The sequence below is a fragment of the Mesoplodon densirostris genome, chromosome 7, assembly GCF_025265405.1.
Source record: "Mesoplodon densirostris isolate mMesDen1 chromosome 7, mMesDen1 primary haplotype, whole genome shotgun sequence".
In the NCBI taxonomy this organism is placed as follows: domain Eukaryota; kingdom Metazoa; phylum Chordata; class Mammalia; order Artiodactyla; family Ziphiidae; genus Mesoplodon; species Mesoplodon densirostris.
The window spans coordinates 59,490,880-59,510,810 of record NC_082667.1 but is presented as its reverse complement, the minus strand read 5'-3'; the positions used below and the strand labels follow the sequence as shown (position 1 = coordinate 59,510,810).

General features: G+C 47.5%; 1 protein-coding gene across 2 annotated transcripts in view; it reads right to left on the bottom strand.

Annotated features, from left to right (window-relative positions):
* Positions 1–4,705: 4,705 nt before the first annotated feature.
* The window catches only part of FAM168A (family with sequence similarity 168 member A), a 206,487-nt gene continuing 191,261 nt past the window's right edge, over positions 4,706–19,931 (bottom strand). The window contains exons 4-8 of one of the 2 annotated variants that reach the window (XM_060104105.1): positions 15,245–15,370; positions 8,559–8,701; positions 7,533–7,707; positions 6,086–6,216; positions 4,706–5,349 (exon numbers count right to left, since the gene is read on the bottom strand). In XM_060104105.1, coding sequence (XP_059960088.1) covers positions 6,104–6,216; positions 7,533–7,707; positions 8,559–8,701; positions 15,245–15,370 — 557 coding nt within the window. In that variant the 3' untranslated portion in view covers positions 4,706–5,349; positions 6,086–6,103. The remainder of the gene's footprint in view (positions 5,350–6,085; positions 6,217–7,532; positions 7,708–8,558; positions 8,702–15,244; positions 15,371–19,931) is intronic. The other variant, XM_060104106.1, reaches the window with a different exon arrangement.

Below are 19,931 nucleotides of genomic sequence, written 5' to 3'. Positions count from 1 at the left end.
GCTGGAGCCTGGAGATGCTGGTCTTGCTGGGGTCAGGCCCAAAGATGACTTCACCCATTTGAGTCCTATGGGCTGGTACTTATCAGCAAAGCTGTTATATCTGTTCTCCTCAGAAAGGAAAATACCCCCTCTACCAGGAGCTGGACTGGGTACAGGGCCTCACTGCCACAGCAAGAATACCCAGGGACTACGCATGCAGCCACAGGAAAGCAAAAGTTCTAGTTTCCCTTTCTGGCTCTGTGACAACCAACCCCAATCACCTGGCCACTGGGCTGGACTCAACAGCACGTAAGATAGAAAATACCCATTGGAGAAAGTGAGGGAGTGAGACCCAAGTCTGGCTCAGGCAAGGTTGGTTATGGAATGTTGAAACTGGCCTGTCAGGAATTTTAAAGGCTGGGCCCTAGAGCCACGTAATGCCTAATTTCAGAAACAAGTTGTCTAGGAGAAGGGAACATGGACAGGTAAAGGACAAATCCTGCCACCAGCCTGGCACACCCATAGTAGGCTGAGCTCTCAGAGGCTCAGGTGTGGAATTCGATGTTAGCCTGGCTGGGTCTCCTCTGCTGTGATCCTGGATCACAGGATCTGGCCTGGATTCCCCTGGGGCTGGACACCAGTATGGAGCCTCCTCCTCACCTGCCCCCTCCACTGCCCAACCTGCCCCCTCCAGATTCCCAAGCTTGGCAAGCAGCTGGGGACCACATATCCTACAGTGATGTGGAATACAGGATGGAAAAGCAGAGCTTCCACATACTTTCACTCAACAGCAATTGAGGAGAAAATGCCATGGTGACATCTAAATGACTGCTCCAACCACAGTGCTGGGACCAAGAGCACTCCAAGACCCATGCCCTCTAGGCCTTCCCTCTCTGGCCACAGAGCAGAGCTGAGGATCTGATATGCAGGGCTCCAGGCCTGACTCAGCCAGAGTCCTGTCTGTACCATGAGGACACCAGAACTTGGTGACCAGAGGATCTGCACTACTTTTATGCTCCATGTGATTCATTTCTAAAACCTACTCAGAACAAAGCCAGCCTCTCCAAAGAAGCACTCCCAGATCTCTGGGAGTGGGATACCTCAAACTTGGAACACTTTGGGTGCCCAAGGGTAAGAGTTGGGATAAGGAGAAAGGACTGTACAGTGTCTCTCTAGATCCTGGTCCTCACCCATGAGAAAAACAAGCCCAGAGACTTGAGTCAGATGTGCTTTTGGCCATTCAGGGCTACACCAGGGCTACACCAAGTCCCCTGGAAGTGCCAACTTGCCGGGTCTGGACAGTGGGCAGGCTCTCCAAGGTTAGAAAGTAAGGGTACGCAGGCTTCCCAGGGACATGGGTCTTTCAACGGACAGGTGCCTGGGGCTGCCCTTGAACATGTCTTCAGTCCTGGGCCTCATGACCCCAAAATGCTTTGCTCAAGTTAGGCCTTTTCTTGCAAATTCTCATCCTCTGGGTGCTGCCATCTGGATATGCCTCTGGGTTCCCAGGGCTCCTCATAAAAATCTGCTCAGCTGGGAGGACTAAGCTCCCCAGGTTTCCGTGGGGTCTTTCTCTGTTTGGGGGCAGACAGGTAGCCCATCCCTTCTGCATGCCTGCCACCCAGACCCAGCAGGTGCCAGCAGAAAGAGCAGAAGGTTTGAAGAGTTCAAATCTTGGCTCTTTCTCTTATGAGCTGTGTGACCTTTGGCAAGTCTCTTAAGCCTTCTGAGACTTAGTTTTTCCATCTACAAAATGGGGATTTTTGGCAATCAATGTTGAAGTACTTTGTACACAGACAAAAAACTCTGGACAGGTGCGAGTGTCCTTTTTCAAGATACAGGAATGGGATATGTACTTTTGGGTCACTGCCAGGAGAGAAAGAGGAACAGCAGCAACTGTCCTGTCTCATGGGGAAGAAATTAAACACATTTTTCCAAAACGTGGCAGAAAGAGAAATTCCAGGCTCTTAACCACTTGGGGGCACTCCAGCATCCAGACTCCAGCTTCCTAGGCCCCAGGCTAATGAGAAGGAGCCAGGTAGAAGCGGCGGAAGCCAAGAGGGTTGGCTGGTGACTGGAACCACCTGTATCCCTGACCCTGGCCACCAAGCTTGTGGTACTGGGGAGAGGCAGTGGAGTGGGGTGGAGAAAGGGCTTTGCTGGTGCCACGCTGTAGCCTGCTATGTATGTGGGCACACCCCTTGTCCTTTCTTGCTTGCTGGCCTTCCTGCAATGGCAGGGCCCTTCCAGCTCTGACCTCTGTCCAGCTTGACCACTGGGCCATCCAGTATCTTTGGATAACACCCATGGTACCTCCCAACAGACGCCTGTGATGCTACCAGGTGTGCTCTCATCCTACCACAGGCACACTACTGCCCCTGTTCTCCTGGGCTCAGTCCCTCTGCAATGACTCCCCAAGCTTGGCCAGGCTTGTGGATCTCTGTCAAAGCAAAAGGGTGAGGCCAGCTGAACTGGGACTCCAGTGCTCAGGCTGAAAGAGGGGCGCTGGGCCTGGGCTCTTCCAGACCACAGCCTTTTCACACCTTGTTTTTGCCTTGGGGCCTGTCTTTGATCTTGAATTACATACTAGGGCTAAGAGAGGGTACTGAGCATTGATGTTTCAGTCCATGAGCCTGTGTGTGGATTCAGACTGGAGGGACAGGGGCAGCAGGCTGGGATTCAAATGGTTCTGCCACTACTGAGCAAGTCACTTTGCTCTTCCAAGTCTCAGTGTCCTCATGGATCAAATGAGAGAATGATCTATTTCACAGGGTTAAACCAGATGATGGATATGAAACTGCTTTGTGACCTGTGAGGTACTAGGTGTTAGTTTTTACTTACTGGTATAGAACGAACAAAAGTAAAAAGGTCATTCCTAGATCTCCTCCCTTTCTCCTCCTCTCTGTGGTCCTACCCTAGCCCATCTGGAGGCAGCAGGGTTCAGGGAAGCTTGTCAGGATACCAGCATTCTGCTCACTTTGGGCAAGTTCCCTTTCCTTCTAGAACCAGTTTCCTCATTTGTCAAATGGGTGTAATAACTCTGACCCTTTCTCTCAGGGCCAGTAAATTAAAGGCTGTGAAGTGCTCTGAAGTCAATGAGGCACCTGACAAATGCAAAGGTTTCCTATTATTATTATAATCATTATTATTATTTTGGCATTTTCTAAACATGTATGACATAATCTAAAACAACCTTCACTCACCCTTAGAAAACCAGAGAGTAGGAGGTATTTGCAAAAAATGGATTAACACTGGAAAACTTCCTATTGTTTTAAAATGAAACCTCTTCAGCACCCCAGAACAGATCATTTAGGACAGCTGGGCTTCTCCTTACTGGTGCTGCATTTCCCTGGAAAGCCAAGAAGGTGGACCCCCAACTCCTGGCTCTGGGTTGAGGATGCTGCTGGGCTTTGCCCTCCTGGGAACAGCCAGATAGCCTCTGAGGTCCTTCTGGCCCAAGGGCTTCCTGATTTTCTCCTCCTTTAGGGAGACACGGCAGGTGGGGGTAGGGATTATGTCCAAGTATGCATGAATTTAAAATGAAGAGAGTTATTTAAAAGTTATAAATGTTATCAATGATCCCATTCTGTACAGTAAAATGTTCCTCTCCCCGCATCCCCAAAGGGGCTGCTGGCCCAGCCAAGTGCTGGGAGCAGGGGGACAGTGCTAGACAACCGGGCTCCTGGCTGAGACCAGTGCGTCCCTCTTCTCCCAGGAAAGCCCGTGTCTCCTCCTCCTCTCCTCTCAGGATGAGGGGCTACTGTCTTAAAAGCATGGACTCCTTTTCAGCCATCCCTAGGGCTGGAGTCAGGTATAGGATGAGAGTTCCAGATGTCTTCACAGAATTTCCAAATGCTATTTCTTCATTTGCAATTTCTGTTCCTGCCATCTGCCCCCATGTGACCTCTGCCCAGTCTTCAATCCCTGCCTTTGGAATCCATGGAGGGAAAGAGCAGAAACGAAAGCCCAGAGACTGTTCCCGAGCTCACCAGGTGTGGGCACTGCTGATTTCATTTTTACAAAACCAAGCCAATCCATCCCTAGGGAAATTTTCATGGGCAATATGCCCCAGGCAGGAAGGCTGCATTTAATGCTAATTTACTGCAAGGTCTAGGGAAGTCCTTTCCACTTCTCTGGGCCTCAGCTTCCTCATCTGTCAAACAGGGGAATGGATGAGATGGTTGCTAAGGTCCCTTCAGTTCCATGAGTCTATGAAGTGTTTATTGCTATTGCTTTTCCTTCACTATCCTGACCTTCAGAGCCGCCAGCACCCGCCTGGAATGTGGTTCCTTCACTGTGGCCGTGAATGGCACAAGGTAACCAAGAACTTGGCCTGTCTGCCAGCGCCATGGACAGACAGGTGAGCCCTGGCAGTGGGAAGGGCAAAGGGAAGGGAGAGAAATGCCATAGGTTTCCACTCTAATCAGGAGCAAGCTCCTCATCAGAGTGGATCCATGAGGGCCCAGGGGCCAAGGTCTGGATTACACCAGGCACCTGGCCTTCCAAGGCTTTGGGAGGCTGGGATCCCACCACCCTGCAGCTGCTTGGTAGGTCTGAGGTCAAAATCACCTTCTGAGGAAGTGCCAGGTCAGTTAACATCACTGTGCAAGTTAGAGGGTCCAGGCCCAGACAATTTGGCCAGAGACCTTACCAAACAAAGCCAGCAGGCAAGCGCCTCTCGACCCTCTTCCCTCTTCCTTTCCATAGTGCCCTCCCTCCCCCCACCCTCCCCCAAGTTCTCCCAAAGAAAGAATCTGGTTTTCCCAGGTTCTGATCTGGGGTATTATTAAGCTGCTATGAACACTCCTACCTAATCAGGTGGTTTTGTTCTTGGTCTGTTGCGATGGTTCTCAGAAGAGATTTCATTTGTGTCAGGACATGGTAATGTCTTAAACTAATCCTGCATGAGGAAAATCAAAAAAGAAACAATCCCCCAGAGATGTGGCCTGCTCAACAGCTCTGAGTTCCTACCCTGGACCTGAGGATCACATCTCTCATGCTCTTCAAAGGAAATTGCGCCTTCAGCTGAACCACTGCAACAGACCCCACTCTCTGACTGCTGCTAGACTAGGCTCCCGGGACTGAATTCTTGGGGAAGAAAAGAAGAGCAGAGAGGATGTGCCTGGTCAGGTAGGAGGAGGGCTAGAGCTGGAAGGGCAGTGGCTAAAAGGGGGACAGTGGGGAGAGGCAGGAGATTAGAAAAAGCAGCTTTTACAAAAACCGAAAATAAAAACCAAAACCGTTAAAGATGCATAAAGTGACCCTTGCACTTCCGTTGTCTCTTCTTGCAAATAGAGGTGGTGCTGCTAGGGAGCTGCTCCAGCACCTGTGTAAGACTTGAGTAGTTGCATACAATGTGTGACTCCAGATCTGGGGGAGGAAGGGGAAGGCCTGTTAGTGACAGTGATATCCCTGAGGCCACTTCAGGAAGCGACTGGACCCCCTCCCCTCACGCTGGGGGCCTTAAGTGGAGCCCTCTGTGGCTTCCCAGTGGAGCTGCCTGTTTCCCGTTCAGTGCCAAGAGCTCCTGGAGGAGGAGGGCGGGGGAGATGAGGAAGTAGGGCAGAGGACTTTCAAAGCGACATCCCTGAAGCCCTGCAGTTCTCTGGCACTGCCTCGGCAGCTGCGGAGGGCAGCAAGGAATCTGGTGGTGGGGATGGCCCAGGGTTTCTGCCTGGCCCCAGTCAGAGCCAACATCTGACTGAGGTAAAAGTTCATTGGAAGAATGGGGCCCACAGGTAGAAGACGTCTGAAGACTGTATGGTAAAGAGCACAGAATTTAGTACTAGAGGATTGGAGTTCAAGTCCCAGCTTAGTTTTTACCAGTTAAGTGATGTTGAACTATGTATTTATCTGTAAAACAGAGCTAATGATCCTTATTTCACAGAGCTACTATGAGGATCATGAGAGAGCATACGTTAAGCATCTAGAATATATAAAAAGTGACAGCTATTATTAAGAGTGATATTACTGAACCTGGAGCAGGAAAGTAACTGGTAACTGTCACCTGCCCCCTGCTGACGCCTGTGCTTCAGACCAAGACAGGGGCTTTGAAACAATTCTGTTTTGTCACCCTCCTACCTCTCCCACCCTGGGCCCCACTCACTTGGATGGGATGCAGGCTTTACCAGTGCGGGGGCACATAGCTGTACGCAGGGGTCCCTTGGGCCCTGTATGCTGGCATGGAGACAGGGTGTGCCCCAATCGCGGTGTGCTGGGGTGCAGTCAGCAGGGTACCTGAGCATCCAGAGAGAGAAGAGTAAACCTGACGAGGCCGTCCCTGAGCGCCGGGATGAAGAGGATGAAGCCACAGTCTCTCACACAGCTGCTGCCCACCCTTCTGCATCCTGCCAGGGGACGCTTTCCTCATGCTCCAGGACAGTCACTCACTCACCTTCAGTGGCCTCCTCTCACCCTTCTTTGTACGCTCCTCTCGCTGCACCAACATCACACTGAGTGGTGATCACTGGTTCACGTCGCTGTGTTCCCACTAACCTAGCTGTTCCTACGGGTAGGGTTCTGACCTGATCTATCAGTATTTGGTCCCCAGGACCCAACCAACAAGGCTGGCACCCAGCAGACATTCACTAGCTTGCTGACCTGATCTGGGGAGTGAGAGGCCTGAACAACCCCTACATTAGGGGGCAGAATAAAATCCCAACTCCCACCTCCTGCCCACTCAACCCCTCGTACTCTCTTCCCCCAGAAGGTGACCTAGCTGATTCTTTGAAAGTTGGGTCTCTAAAGGTTATTCAGAGCCCTCTTTTCTTCTCATGCCTTTCTTTTTAATGCCAGTTCATCCAAAGACTTCCCTAAACCTGCTCTTCCTCTGGCATCTCTCCCTGCCCCCATTCTCAAGGTTCCTGAAGGGCAGGGTTTCTGGAGTAAGCCAGAAATGGAGAAGGGGTCCTCTCGGACTCCTGCTTCTCCTAAGCCTCACAATCAGTTACTGGACAGGTCCTTAAGCTCCTGCCTGCTAAATAACATTGCCCTATGCCCTCCTTTCTGGAACCCTGCTGCTACCAGAGTCCTAGCATCATCATGTCTCCTCTAAGCCAGAGCTTTCCCCTGGCTAAGCCTGCCTCCACCTTGCAGCCAGAGAGAATGATTAAACCAAACTCCATCTCTCCTCTACTTAAACCCCTTTCTATCTCCCTGTTACCTAAAGGTATTCAAGACCCTCCACCACTTTATCTCTGACAACTATTCCAGCCACCCTTCCAACTCCATGCCCCTATTTTCTAAGTGACTTAGACCATTTCCATTCTGTGAATGTGCTTTACCCATGTTTTTTACCCCTGGACTGCCCTTCCCTTTTTGGTCTCTCTGGTTAGCCTCTGCTCACCCTTTAAGGCCTAGCTCAGTACGTCCTCCTTGGTGGAATCTTCCCCGTCCCTGTGGACAGAGTTACAGGGTCCTCCTCTGTGTTCCTAGAACCCCCCAGGCACAGAATTCTTCATGCTTTGCTACAATCGATTCCATGACTGTGTTCTCCACTCTGTCGTGAGTTCCTGGAGGAAGGGGATGGACACCGACACAGATGTTGCCCTTACCTGCTGACATCGCCATGGTGGTGCCGGCCACCATGCCCATGGCCACGCCATTGGTCCTGGGAGCAGCGACAGGCGCTGGGTAGATGGCAGAGGGAATGCTGTTGGGCTGGACGACCGTGGTGTGGTGGATGACATGGGGCTGGGCAGCATACACCGGCTGTGTGTAGTAGGCTCCCTGGGGGAAAAGAGGCTGAGGTCACACAGGCTTCTGGAGAGGAGGGGAGAGGGGAGGGGAGCCTGTCCCAAACCCTAAGGGATGGGGTCAGAGAAGCTCTGGCCCAGGGACACAAGGTCTGGGGCTCTGCTTCTGTCTTCTACGTGGCTGTGGACAGTTCAGTGCTGGGCTCAGCTTCTGGTTTGAAAAATAAGGCTTGAACCCTGTCCTGCCTCGCTACTAGGGCTGCTATGATGATCTACTATGTTTGTCTTATTGCAATGCGCTTCTTCTTAGACTGCTTAAAATATAAAGGTAGGGACCACGATCAGTGAGTGAAGAGGGCTGTGGACGAGGCTGGTGAACTTCAGAGCACTGTGCATGTGTACCCGTGAGGGATTACTGGTGCGAGTATCATACTGGTGTGAATGCTGCCATTTTACATACTGGAAAAATGTCATAAACGCAGAGCACTTCCCCAAATGTCTCTTACTATCTATTTCCCTGTAGGCAAAAAAGGTTGAGGATGGAGACGATGGTCTGAGGTGACATCCCACTGCCTGGATCACATGACTGCTTTGTGCTGTCACAGCCCACAGGTCTGCTGACCTTTGGGCAGAGCAGACAGGGCGTCCTGGATCATCTTAATCCAGAGCTTCTCAAATGTGTTTGCTAAATAATAACAAGAGCCTCAGACTGTGGACTGAGGTAGACTGGGGGAGTGTGTAGACTGCAAGGTTATTGTTTTAATGACACAACAGCGACAGCTGATCAGAGCCACGAACTCTCTCCTTCACCCCCCTCCACCCCACCCAGGCTGGTGGCTCCTTTACCTGCAGAAGAAGTGGGCCCGGCCTTCTACATGTACCTACCTGGGCATACAGGTTCTGCTGGGGGTAGGCACTTCTGATGGGATACATGGCCGTCTGATAGGGGTTGGGTGATGGGGAGTAGGGGGGCGGAGCAGTATTACTCTGGGTCGGTGGGACCTTGTATGGTGTCCCCGCAGTATATCCTGTACCAAGGCAATAAGAGAGATTTTCAATTAGTTGGCAGAACAGCATAGCTGGAAGGCAGCAGGTCCCAGTCAATGACTCCCCAGACAAACATGGGCTGAATCCAGGCTTGAAACACAGATGAGAACAGACAGAGAACAGGGCTCCACCCAGACAGCCCTGGCCCCAGAGGCAGCTCCCTCAGTGGCTGCACGTGTGGCATCTTTTATTTCTCTGTCTCAGGGCTCTGATCTATAAAATAAGAGGCTGGGACCAGATGATCTCTTAAGGGACCCTTGCAGCTCAGACAGTCTGGGACTCTGAGCCATGTGCCATGAGACAGGCAGGTGTGCATGGACGAGAGACCCTCAACCCGCTCGCTCTATACTGCTCTCTCTTCTCGCTTTTCTGTCTCCGTACTCAGCACCTCAGGGCATCCTCTGCTGCTGCTTCTGTCTTGCTTTCTCCTGTATTCTCTCTTTTTCTCCTTGTATCTCTGTCCCCTTTTGGACTGCCCTCCACCATGTTCCCCTTCTTCCCTGCCAAGTCTTAAGGTGGAAACCCCCTTGAAAACCCCATTCAGAGACCCTCATCTTCTGGGATGCTGAAAAACTTTGCTCTACACAGCTGGCCTTTCCTCCCCTCCTGGGGTTTGGGGGAGGGCCACCGCTGTCTGAAAGACTGAAGTCAAGGATCAAAAAGGTTCACGTCGACCTGGAACCCAGGCCATGTGGGGTCAGCAGGGTGGACTGAAGCTGGGGTAAGGGCTGAGAAGTCAGGCCCCAGAAAGCTCACAATCAGCCATTCAAACAAGTTGTGCTGCCCTTGAATTTTCTGGAAAAGAGAGTCAGATCCTAAGTTCGCAGGAAAAACCTGAAACATGAATCACTCAGGAACAAGACTGTGTTCTTAGAGAATCACAAAATGGAATGATCTTTGGAACCCAAGTGATCATCAAGTAGCCCCCACTCTCTTACTCTACTAGGGGATCCTGGGGTTCAGAAAGAGCAAGTCTTTGTAGGAACATCACCTTCTTTCTAAGTTGAAGGGACAGTGCCAAGGGACCCTGGCTTTGGATCTCCAGTGGGGTGCCACTGGGGCTTCTTCCCTGTCCCCATCCTGGCTCGGTCTGGCTGACACATCACTGAACCTCTCTTGGCCTCAGGTCTTTCTCCTACAAGATGCTCACCAAGGACCCTTTCAGTGACATGGAGCTGTTTTTACAAGGGACTGGGGCCAGAGTGAAAAGGGTGCTTTACTGGAAGAGAAGAGGTCCAGGCTTCAAGCCAGGATTTCCTCCTATTTGCTGTGACTACTGGCAAGTCTCTGGGCCTTAGTTTCCTATTTTGTAAAATTAGAAGGCTAAGAATGAAGATCTCTTCCTGAACTAAAATCCCATTTTTCTGAAGACCCTGGGTCTCTTCTACCCTAACCCCAAGTTAAAGCAAGCTGCCACACAGTCACAAATCTCTCTCAAGTCACACCACAGCTTTGGCATGGTGACCCCCTGCCCCTGATGAGGTACTCAGAAGGATATGAGAGCTGTTATTTAGTCACCACCCAAGGCACCACCGAAAAGCTGTCCTGCCCCCTCCCCTGGAATCATGTCATTTACCTTTCCACCTGCAAACCCATAGTTTGTTCCATGAGAAACTGGAGAAACTGATTTTGTGGTCAAATATGGTTGGGAAATAAGTAGCAATGGGGCTGGAAAAATACATTAATGAGAAGGTAGCACTGATAAGAACTAGAAACTAACTGGAAGTGGAGGTACGAGTCAGTTGAGGAAGAAGTCTAGAGCAGGTTCCTCCAAGTTTCTAGATTGTGCAGCTAATCATGAAATGTGGTCACAGGAGAAGCAGATACTGTGGGGAACACAGGGGGTCTAGGTTTTCAGACATCTAGAAGGAGCTATTTGAGGTGTACTTCACCTTGGAGACACAGTTTACTTGTCTGTAAAACAAAGGGGATTCTCAAGATGGGCATGTCCCAAGAGTATACAATGGACTATGATGCCAAGGGATCCTAACTGTTATTTTGCCATCCCCCCCCAAAAAAAAGAAGGACAAGGAGAAGGTGGGAGGGAAGGGGGAAGAGGGGGAGGAGGAGGAGAAATATAAAATAAGAGAGAAATAGGTTTTATTCCATGACACTGAGAAATTTTAAAATGATAGGATGAACTGTGAATCTCCAAGATAGGGATATGCAGGAGACTATTTCCAAATTTGTTTTACCACAGGATCTTTTATTCATCCTATTCACATTTAAAACATGCAAACTACAATTTTTTGTGTGTGACTGTAGCTTGTTTTGGTAAATCAAGTTTTACTGTAACACAGCCATGCCCATTCATTTACATACTGACTATGGCTGCTTTACTGGTAGAATGGTAGTTATGGCAGAGATCATAAGGCCCAAAAAGCCTAAGATATTTATTATCTGGCCCTTTACAGGAAAAGCCTGCTAACTCCTGATTTAAAGGAATAAAACAGGTTATGGGGAGTCCTGCCAGAGTGGAGAGCACCTCTCTTCCATGCAGGAGGGCAGGACACCCCTGAATCCTAAGATGCCTGTCTCTGAAAGCTACATAGCACAGGGTTGTGATTATGAGTAGTCTGGAGCCAGACTGACCACCTGGGTCCAAACCCCAGCCCTCCTACTTAACAGCTGTAGAACATCCGTCTCCTCATCTATAAAATGGGGATAATAACAGCACTTACTTCATAGGGTTACTGTGATGAATACATTAACTAATAAGTGCAAAGCCCTTAAAAGAATGCCTGACACATTAAAAGCAGTTCATAAAGGTTAGCTATTATTCTTTTCTCTCTCACTGTATAGAGAGATAGTAAGCTTCCTGTTCTAGGGGGTATACAAGCAGAGACTGGTCTGAAAGATGACAGTACATAGGAGGTTAAACTATTACAACTTTTATGGTGTGATCCAGCTTGGAACACAGACTCCAGGATTCTAAGATTCTAAAATTTTATGGTTTAAAATGCCATGATTTTAAGATTCTTTAAAGTTAACAGGCCAACAGTCCTGGTGACTTTCCTTTATGCTTCCAGAGAATGTGTACTGAAGTTTTATCCTCTGAGGAAGCCTGCAGTAACCCTCTCTGTCACAAGGACAACCATCTTACAAAGTGTTGAGATTATCCCTCTGAGGAAAATCAAAAGTTTCCAAGAGACTGCAGTAGAATTTGGTTTCCACACCCAAGAATAACCTTGTCTACAAATGTATCCTTTCTTCATGTTATGAAATGAGACACACACAAACTCAAAATACAAATCAGTAGCCAAAACACACTTGGTGGCCGAAAAGATGATGCTGGAGACGAAGGCCTTGCCTATTTGTCCAGACAGGTTGAAAAGGGAGAAGCAGAACTGAAGAGCTAGAAAAGACCTTAGAGATCATCAAGACCAACACGAACGTTTCACAGATGAAATGAGAGCAAGTGAGCGATGGCTCACGAGGACCCAGGGCTCAGTGCTCCTCCCCTGACTACAGTGGTCCCAGTCCTGGGCTCTGTCAGTGATTCAGGTCAATTCTTCTCTCAAGGAATACCTTCACTGGACTAGATAATATCAGAGGACCTTTCTAGTGCTGATATTCTAAGTTCTGAGTATTTCAGTGGGACTTATATTAGAAAATCATTGCAGAGGACATTCCACAACTGATTGATAGTCCTCTCCATACCCTTGAGGATCACTGGAAATTCCCCTGGGGCTGTAGCCTGGGCTACCTTGGGTATCACAAAATTCAGGGTTTATTACTTTATGCACCTAAGTTAAGAAAAAAAAAAAGCCGCTGGATTTGATGCAAACAAAAATGAAACAAAACCAAGTCAAAACAGAAACTCACTGATTTTGCTCAAATGAACTTAGATTCAACTCACTCACTCAGGGCCTGGGTCTCCTGAAAAGAGTTCTACCTCTGTCTGAAGGTTACAGAATTAGGACTTTGGAATGCTATACCTTAAGGACATTAGAGACTTGGATTCAATCCTCTCCAATTCAGATGAAGAATCTAGAGCCCAGGGGAGCAGAAACTTTCCCAAAACTGCACAGAAAATCAGTGCGGGACTGGGCCCAGAGTTCAGGGCTTACCATGCCCTGGGCAGAGCTCCTTTCTGAAATTATACATCTCTGCAGTCCAATCTTGGACATTTGGTATATTGGCCTTTGTGTCTTCATTTCATTAAAGGCAATATTGTGAGAGAAAAAAGGAATTTGATGACTAGCAGTCCCAGCCCTGACTTATGAAAGAGGCTTTGTTTATGGTACCCTATTCTTTCTCTCAGGTTGCTAACCATAATTTTAGACTCCATCAAATAGGGTAATAAAGAGAGTGTGTACATTAGCAAGATAAAACTTTTTCAGCCCCCTCTTCAATCCTTCTGCACTGTCATAAATCTTTTTCAGTTGTAGAGCCCCTACCACCTTCAAACACATTGATCCTCACATCAAGGATGCCTTTTAGACTGATCGGTTTATTGACTATCAGATGTATATGTCTGGACAAAGCTCTATGTATGATTCTTGCCTTGACCCCCCAGTCTCCTTGTTGGCAGCTGAACAAGAGAGTGCTGAATAAGTAGGAGGGAGACCTAACTACAAACAGGCTTAGCAAGTGTTAGTGAAATTAAGTTGAATTTGTCAAAGTGCCCTGAGTTTTCTGTGGTATTAGAAGCCACAAAATCCGTGTGCTGGGAGGAACTCTGGTGGGACATGGGAGGACCAGTCAATCCCACCTCTATTTACGGATTATAAGAAAGAGGGTACATCTTGGCCCTTTCTAGGGGCTGTGATAGCCTGTGAGAGGACAGTGGGATATAGCTACTGGACTTCTCAGTGGTACTTCAGGAAGATGTCAACATAGTGGAAGGCAAGGCCTTCTAATACTCAGACTTTCTCATTGTGGAAAGGGTTGCTTCTGGAGGGAATGAATACTCCATACCTGGAGATGTGTGAACAAAGGCTAGTTGGCCAGCTACTGGTCTGGGCAGCTAGAGAGGAGGCCCCTGAAAGAGTGGAGGATATTGGGTATACAGCACCAAGGTGATAGAATCAGGAGCCTAATAGCTAGAGAGAACCTTAAAGATGACCTAGTCCAACCCACTCATTTTACATTTGGAAAAAATAAGGTCCAAAGCACAGACATGAATTATCCAAGGTTATACAGAACCAAGTCTAGATCCAACTCTTTTGGTCTTCCACTCCAGGCTTCTTTCTGCTACACTACAGCAGGTGTGTCTATATGCATCTACCTCCATATGTGCAGATATAAGACAGAATATGCATGTATATGCCCCTTTACATATATAATATCATAGGTACCTGGAAAAATTCCCTACTGCTATCACCCCTCTCTTAAATAAGAGTAAAATTAATCTCAAGAAAAAAAGTCAGTAATAGAAACTTAACTTGGGTGATACACTTTTCTAGTCGTGCTGCTTACCAGTTGGATGGCATTGGGCATATTACCTTTCTGAGCCTCAGCTTTCAAACTGGAATAAAAATCCACCCAAATGGGACTATAGTGTAGATTAAATGAGAAGGTGACCATGAAAACATATTCTGCAAAAGGTGAGAGTTATGTTGTATAAACATAAGTTGATGTTGACCTGAAGGGGCAATGATAGTTAAGGAGAAAATAACATTTTAAAGAAAAATTTAAAATACAATGTATTCTTCTAATTTACTTACTTAATAGATTAACACTTCACTGAACCCCAGACCATAGGGCCTAGTCTGCAACATCCCTCCGAAGGCCTGTGCAGCCCTTGCTGGCACAACTTAAGAGACTGGCGCTCACCACATCCAAAGCCAGCCACTCCTCTTTTGGACAACCGCAACAAGGCACAAAGCTTTTCCTCATACAGAGTCAAAATGCCACTCAGTCATTTCTAAACACTGGTCCTCATTTTACCCAGTGGAGCCATTTTGTGTTAAAAATCAGATGTGAAGGTGAAACCATCAGTCACTCTACTGAGCCTCAAGTGAACGCGACCAATCTGACGGGCCAAATGGTTTCCGACCTTCACAAGGACTTCCTGCACATACCTTGCTCTCACAGTGTAGCCTCCACGAGGGCAGTGTTTCTCAAGCAGGGGGCAATTTTGCCCCCGGGGATATGCACAGGACAGCCCCCCCACACCCAACCAAGAATTATCTGCTCCCGATGTCCACAGTGCTGAGGTTGAAAAACCCTGTGCTAGCTGGAGGAGCCCCCTATGTCCAAAAGTCCACAAGACTTTAAAGTGCCTTCTGTCCTTCCCTTGAAATGCAGTAACAGTCCTTCCCTCATCAAACTCATTGGCCAGGTGAGTACTTCCTTCTCTCTCCCTCACTGCTTTGTGTCTCCTCAAAGCAGGGTGTGTGATCAAAGAGGATGACCGTTTCTATATGAGGAGGGCCAATTTTTTGGTGGGTAGGAGAGAGAACCTCTTAAAACAGTGTCCTATAAATGTCAGTTTTAAAAGTTCCCTTTCCTTTCTTCCTAAGAGACAAATCAGTCCCAACCAAGGGGAACAAGGAAAGGAGGAGACAGGCTGTATTTACTGAAAGCCGCAGAGGATGCTTGGTAAGTTCGGTTCTCGGTCCCGGTGTCCACTGGGAGGTGGAAGGTGCCTTCAGTGCCACAGGAAGACGAGTTCTGTGGCCAGGCCTGTTTCATCAGCAGAGTTGCTTAAGGGAAGACACAAGAATGGCATTAGGCAGAAATAAGAAGTGGGCACCACCAATCACAGACACAAAAGCAAGGATCTTGTGCTGGACGGAAACATATAACCCAAGGGGCCCTGTTCAGACACACAGGATGGTTCAGCTTTCTGAGATGGGTGAGTGGTTGGGAGGAGCGCTGAAGTGACCTTCTAAACGATTTGAAACTGAGGAGACCTAAGCTTATACTAAGTAGGGGAGTCAGGATTTTCTACCCACTATCAAACCCATGAAAATGCTTATGAATACTGCCTTCTACTGCCTGACATTCTAGCCTAAGACTCTGGGATACTCCTTAGCCACCTGCTCGTTAACGTGTAGCAACTCAGAGCCTTTGACTATGTACTGGGCCAGATCAACTGAGTACCCCTTTTTATGCCTGAAATCTCATCTGTAGGCGTATTTAACAAATTGTTTTCAAAGAGCGACCCCAAAATACTAATAACCACATGACATGAACCTTGCTGGACTGTCATCTCCTCTAAAGGGACTGAGCTTTGGTGGCTTAGAAGGCAAAGGCTGTCCAGCGGGACACTACCTGCAAACTTCTTCTCCTGTAGACCTAGCCAGGGCCAGACAAACCTCTTGCACACCTTTTATGTCTCCTGCTGAGGTGCTACTGGTGCTCCACCTGAGATATCACCTCATGAATTAGAGATGATCTTTTGGGCCACTAAGAAAGCAAATGTCAAACTTGGGGTAGGTGTGAAATAGAGATGAGGCTCAGTTTGAAAGAAATCTGCAGAGACTTCCCAGGCTGACTCAAAGCTCAGCTTGAGAAATTTGAAGGATGATGTTTCCTATGGAATAGAAGTGGGGAGTGACTCAAAAAACTTACCTTCATGTGTCCTGTAGGGAAGGAGAGAGGAAATAGGGTTTCAAAGGATGGGGGGAGGGATTGCCTAACATTGTAGGTATCTCCCTTGATATATTTTCAAACAATAGAGGAAAAAAAAATTTTTTTTTGGCCACACTGTGAGGCTTTTGGGATCCAAGTTCCCCAGCCAGGGATTGAACACGGGCCCTCGGCAGTGAAAGCGGGGAGTCCTAACCACAGGACCGCCAGGGAATTCCCGAGGAGAAATATTCTTGACCCAAATTTCTACTTATGGCTAAAGAATGATTTTAACAGTATCTTTTCCACTCAAATAAGGTCTTGGGAGACATGGATATGGGGTGTTTTAAAGTATATTAGTATTGGCAACAGTTGGATATATGTGAAACATTTTAACAAGGGGCTAGGTAAGACAGGGTGGTATGAGAAGCAAGTTTGCCTATACCCTCTCATTCCATCAGGACAAGGATAGTCCACCTCCAGAGAGATCTCCATAAACCCCTCTGCCTGTCTAGGTAACAGGAAATGCCTCTGGTTCCTTCAGTCATGGAAGTACTGGGGTCAGAGGAGGAGGTCAAAGACTCTACTGTTTTTGCTGAACCAAGGATAGAAGTATAGCTGTTCTGGGCTGACTCTGCGCTTGCATCAATGGCCCGCAATATATACAGCAGATGCTGAGAAATGAGAAGGAAATCATGGGCAGGGAAGTGACACTAAAAGGAGAATTCTGATAGAAGAAAATGGAGATCCAGCAGAATTCCAATGCAGAGTCCAGGGCCTTTGCTGGACATTACAACATGACTCTGCAGACAACACAGGAGGAGGGCAGTCAATTTAAACAATTATCATGGGTTTCTTTTCCTGGGGGGCAGGGATGGGTGGAGTGGTGGGAATTAATAAAGGACCCAATTAGTGTTGAAAAATCTTATTAAGATGGTTCCAGATTTAGAATCTGCCACTCCACGTGGCTGGAAAGCCCTGGCCACCTAAAACAACTCCCTAAAAAGTGAAACATGTAGCTCTGAGAAGTCAGATAGAGCAAGCCCAGACCCTCAAGACCCCACAGGAATCCACCAGGGGGCAGGAGGCCTAAATTTGGCTGCTGAGAATTTGGAGGACCTGTTCTGGTCCAGTTTTTAACCCAAGTGGTGCATCTTTACCATAATTTTAATCATAAGCCAAAAGTCTGACATTAGCCTAAAAGACTGTGTGACAACTAAAGTAAGTAAATCAAAATTAACCAAAGAGTGACTGAGGCCTACACTGCACTCAGCACTGAGGGGAGCGCCACGGTGGACAGAACACACGTGGGTCATGGTCACCGCACACCAGGTATTTATGGTCTAGCTGGGGATGCAACACAGCCACACGCCAACCAGAGAGTGAACAAGACAGCATTACACACAGTAAAACAATGTTCCAGATTAACCAGGAAAGAAGCAAGTGCAACTGTGCCTTTGATTATGTGTTTCCCAACTGAGCAAGTGAACTAACCTATACATGTTCCTGAGGAAGTGGGTATTTCTTCTGGTTTCATTATAAAGAAAACAAATACTAATATTTTCTATATTTTTCTGTATATATGAATACATAATAATTTAAATAACTGGATAAATATGAAGACTGAAAACAACAAATAACAGCTATCGACTTGACTTCCTCATTAGTTAGCTATACATCCATATACAATTCTAAAGAAACCCATTCTGCTGCTGGTAGTGATTCAGAGCTCAGCTGTGGGATGAAGACAATCCAACTGAAGCTTTTAGAGGCATGGTAATAGAGGACGCTGCTCTGACAGGGATGCCTGTTCTTGGGTGCCATGAAAGGTACCCAACTCCTAGAAATGGTCTATATTTTGAATAAATACAAGTGTATATATGTCAAATATTATTGAGGTGTACGTTTGAGACTATGTACTTTTGCACTTTATGTAGTACTATATATGTACTATTCCTCAATTTAAAAAAAGAGAGAGAGAGAACCCATGGCAGTGAAGGGCCACGGCCCAGTCACAGCATGCGGCCCACGTCCAAGTGCTGGGTTGTTCACATCCCTGGACACGGGGCCCTCACGCCCTCTGACACTTGAACAATCTGTTAAGCACACTTACAAGGAGGAGAGGCAGCAAGGGACCATCATCCTGAACAATGTAGTAAGTCAGGAAATCTGAGTTCTAGCCTGGGCTGTGCCACTTATTAGCTGTGGGACCTTGGGCAAGTCACTATACCTTTCAAAACTTCAGGTCTGTTGTCTCATAAACAGGCAATAATAACCACTCCTTAATTGCTTCATAGTATTGATTGTGAGGATCAAAAATCAAGTGTCAGCCAGTCTTACAGTTTCTACTTCTGGTGTCTGTCTACTCTTCCATCCCCACAGGTGTGGACAGCTCCAATGGAAGCTCTCATCACCTCTTACCTGAATTATTGCAACTGCTTCCTCACTGTTCTGTTTGTTTTTAAACCTGCCAACTCCAATCTCCAAGCTGCAGTCAGAGTGATATTTCTAAGACCTAAACCTAATCACAAAAACTTCTTTCTTAAAACCATTCCATGATTCTCCATTACCTAACTCCTTGTGTGGCACTCGAGGCCCCTCGTGATCTAGTCCTATGATCTCTCTAGACTCACCGTTCTCACTCTCAAACCCTACAGGACAGCCACACAAACTGTTCACCATTCCCAGACTATGCCAAGAAGCATCACTTCTCTGTATTTTTGCTCACACTGCTCACTCTTCCTGGCATGTCCTTCCCCAAATGCCACCTAGTAGACATTTATTAATCCATCAACCAGGAGCTGAAGACTCACCTCTACTATGAAGTCCTTTCTTTTCCCCACTTCTTGATCACAGCCCCCTCATGTATCCCACTTGGTTCACTATCCCAGTTCCTGTGATTCTTAGAAGCCCCTGTACTTGCTAGATTGTCCATCTCCTCTGCTAAACTTTGAGCTCCTTGAAAACAGGAACCCTGTCTTACTGAACTTTGTATCTTCAAAGGACCAGCTTAGGGTCTGGGACAGAACATTTTGTGAAGAGAAGAGCTCCATACATACACTTTAGTATTTCTATTTCAGATGCTATAACAGGAGGGGTGAGGAGGCAGGAGAGCTTCTCTCACTTTATATGGAGTCTTCTGTTCAAGTTCATATATCCCGAGGCAAACAAACACGACTCCTCATAAACAATAAGAGAAACGGGTCTGTGACTAGCAAAACTGAAAGAATAAGATTATAAGAGGGCAACCTGTTAGCATTTAAAGGGACCTCAGAGATCATCTGGAATAAAACACTTTATCTATGGCCTGGAGACATTAGCAAATTGCCCAAGATCACGCAGCCCACAGCAGTAGCAAGAAGAGATTTTCACAGCTCATCTCCTAAAAGATGTGCCACACACAAATTCAATTTTCAACATCCAAATAATTCAAGGTTAAAAGTTGAGAAAGTGTGCAGAGACTTTACGAAAACATTGTCCTGAGCAGCCCAGGTGAGGGTGGTGAAAGCAGCAAGTCCCTCCTATGGTCCCTTCCTGTCTATGACAAAAAAGGACCTAGTCAAGTTACACTGCTGGGACCCTCACAGGTGCCCAGAAGTTCCCGTGGTGCCTTGGGCCTGGAGTCCACACTGCCCAGAGAATCCAGTTCTGGTCCCTGGCTTATTAGCACACTTGACCCTCACCTCTCACCAT